Genomic DNA, 2,993 nt, shown 5'->3' on the forward strand with positions numbered 1-2,993 from the left:
TGTTGTTCATATTCTCTATTTCAGGAATGAATCTCCGGTTAAAACTATCAAGGGGATCGTTTAAAGACAGTGGACATGTGTGAAGGAAATCTACATGGCCTGAGAGGCAGGACCCAAGGGGCTGGGAGCTGTCCACACGCCCGAGGGAGGCATGGAGTGGGAGCTTGCTCTCTCTCGGGCTTTAGGCAGACTGACTTCTTCCTCATTTGCCAATCAGTAGTACTAAGAGCTTGAGGGTCTCGGGAAACTGGTCAGAATCTTAGACTCAGAGTTTGAAGACAGAGAATTTTCCTCCTGCTTTCTGCGAATGGCATCATTTTGGGAATGGAGTTGTCTGACTGGGCTAGATGTGTCTGTGGCCAGTTCTCCGAACTTCTCAGAGGTCCGGTTTCTTTTGTTGAATGATGATAAAAACACGCAGTTCACGAGGTTGTTGGACAGGATTAAAAGTGATAATAAAGTACGGACAATGACTGGCTGAGGGCAAACATCCAGAAGCTGCAAACTAGTGGACCTCAACTCACTGCTTCCTGAATTGAGATTGAAACCCAGGTTTGTGGACTCAACGTCAACTTTACTTTAGGCACCCAGTTCAGAGCCAGGGTGTGTTTTTACAGGGGCTGAGCTGGGTTTGAACACAGGCTTTCTCCTCACCCCTGGCGGTTGAGGCCAGTCAAAACAAATGCCCCGGGCACAGGGCAAAAAAAGGGTTAAGGCTTGGGAAAGCTCAGAAAACAAGAAAAGCCCGAGTTCACTTTCACTTTTGCCCCACCCCCTAAGCCTGGCTAAGCAAGTCCCTCCCCTCCGCTACCGGGGCGGTCGCCCGGCTATCCCACCCTCCGCCTCTGGTTTACAAGATCTAATGAGCTCCCCCGGGAGGTTGAGCCGCAAGCCCGGGTCCGAGTGAGCAGACAGCGCCGCGCCTGGGCGGGAGCCGACCGGGAGCGGACGGGCCGCGCTGCGGACGGAACCGCGGCGATGGCGGTGCAGGCTGCGTTGCTCAGCTCTCACCCCTTCATACCCTTCGGTTTCGGAGGTTCCGCGGAAGGGCTGGTGAGCGCCTTCGGGAGTTTGGACAAGGGCTGCTGTTTCGAGGACGATGAGAGCGGGGCGCCCGCGGGAGCACTGCTGTCCGCATCAGAGGGCGGGGACGTTCGCGAGGCCACCCGCGACCTGCTCAGCTTCATAGACTCGGCGTCCAGCAACATCAAGCTGGCGCTGGACAAGCCAGGCAAGTCCAAGAGGAAAGTGAACCACCGCAAGTACCTGCAGAAGCAGATCAAGCGCTGCAGCGGCCTCATGGGCACCGCGCCTCCGGGACCACCATCCCCGAGCGCGCCAGACGCACCAGCTAAGCGGCCGCCGGGCGCCCCTGGAGCCCCAACCGTCGCCGCCCCGGCGCACTGCAAGTCCACCCCGAGGAGGGAGGCGACACAGGCCGCGGCTGCCGCCAGCCTACAGAGCCGAAGCCTGGCTGCCCTTTTCGATTCTCTGCACCAAGTCCCCGGGGGCGCAGAGCCGGCAAGCGGTGGGGTGACCGTGCCGGTCCCGGGCCTCGGGGCAGCGAATGCTGCGGGGGACGGGGCCGCCACCACGGGGAGCTCAGCGGCCCCGGGCACCAGGAAGGTTCCTCTGCGCGCCCGCAACCTGCCCCCGTCCTTCTTCACTGAGCCGTCCCGGGTGAGTGGCAGCGGTGGAGGCACTGGTGGCAGCGGCTGCGGCTGCGGTCCCTCGGGCCAAGGAGTGAGCCTGGGTGACCTAGAGAAAGGGGCGGAGGCCGTCGAGTTCTTCGAGTTGCTGGCGCCGGACTTCTGCGCTGGTAACGAGTCCGGGGTCTTGCTGGCCGCGGAGCCTCTGGACGCGTTCCCAGCTGGAGCCACAGTCCTACGGGGACCCTTGGAGCTGGAGTCGGGCCCCTTTGAGCCACCAGCGATGGTAGGGAACCTACTCTATCCTGAGCCGTGGAGCGCCCCGAGCTGTCCTCAGACCAAGAAGCCTCCTCTGGCTGGCGTTCGCAGTGGCCTGACCTTGAATGAGCCTGTGCGCCTCCTGTACCCCACCGCCTTGGACTCTCCAGGTGGGGAGGACACAACAGCTTTGGCCTCTTTTCCCCCCTTCTTCCCAGATTGCGCGCTGCCGCCGCCCCATCAGGTGTCCTATGATTACAGCGCGGGCTACAGCCGCGCGGTGTACCCCAACCTCTGGAGACCCGACGGGGTCTGGGAAGGGGCATCTGGGGAAGACGGGGCGCATCCAGACTGACTGTGAGGTATCCTTCGTTTCCCTTATAACTGCTATGTGGGTATCTCCTTGAGTGGAGAGAAGATGTGAAAATATTAAGTGAAGACAAATGGGATTTAAAACAACAGCAACTACAACAAAACAAACCACGCTTCATCTAATAAAAGAAACTTCAAGACAAGAGATGAAGGGGAGTGGAGAGTTGTTTTCACTAGAATCTCAGATTTTATTTTCTTTAATTCTAAGTGGCCGTTAGATTCTTACTTGGGGAAGAAGAGCCCTAAAATCCCGAGAGAGGGTTTGGGGGGCTAATCGGATGGGATGACGGAAGGGTCAAGAACAAGACAGGGCTTTTGTAGCCACCTGTCTCAGTTCAGCCAAGGCCAGTGTGTTGAATGTCTGTCCTTACCCCTTTGAAGCAGCGCCCAGGTGTTCCCCTCCCCACCTTGAGTACATTATGAATTAAAGCCCATATTGAAAGAATCAGAGCTGAGATATGTGGTCATTGAGTCGAGTGTTTTCTTAGCCTTAGTGTTTCCACAGATCTCTTAGCCTTGCTAGGTGGAGGCTGCGAAGGGCGGTTTGGTGTTGGTAAGGCCCTATCCCAGTGCGGACCTCCCTTGCTTCCCCTTTTTCTTTTTCTGCTGTTTTTTTGGGAGCAGGGTGGTGGGTGGAGGCTGACAGTGCCATTACAACTATTTCTTCTACGGTGCTGGTTATTGAGCCAAAGGCTTCAAACATGCTAGGCAGAG

The 2,993-nt window shown here is 57.5% G+C and overlaps 1 protein-coding gene across 1 annotated transcript; it reads left to right on the plus strand.

The window, feature by feature from the left end:
* Window positions 1-840: 840 nt before the first annotated feature.
* Fam181b (family with sequence similarity 181 member B) lies at window positions 841-2,739 on the plus strand. The gene has a single exon (XM_005357606.3). The coding sequence runs from the start codon at window positions 979-981 to the stop codon at window positions 2,260-2,262; it is 1,284 nt and encodes a 427-aa protein (XP_005357663.1). The 5' UTR covers window positions 841-978; the 3' UTR covers window positions 2,263-2,739.
* The last annotated feature ends 254 nt before the right edge of the window (window positions 2,740-2,993 follow it).

The sequence above is a fragment of the Microtus ochrogaster genome, chromosome 22 (assembly GCF_000317375.1).
Source record: "Microtus ochrogaster isolate Prairie Vole_2 chromosome 22, MicOch1.0, whole genome shotgun sequence".
NCBI lineage: Eukaryota > Metazoa > Chordata > Mammalia > Rodentia > Cricetidae > Microtus > Microtus ochrogaster.

Bases quoted from the DNA above. Each gene is read 5' to 3' on its own strand.
- Fam181b (XM_005357606.3), top strand. From the start codon at position 979: ATGGCGGTGCAGGCTGCGTTGCTCAGCTCTCACCCCTTCATACCCTTC.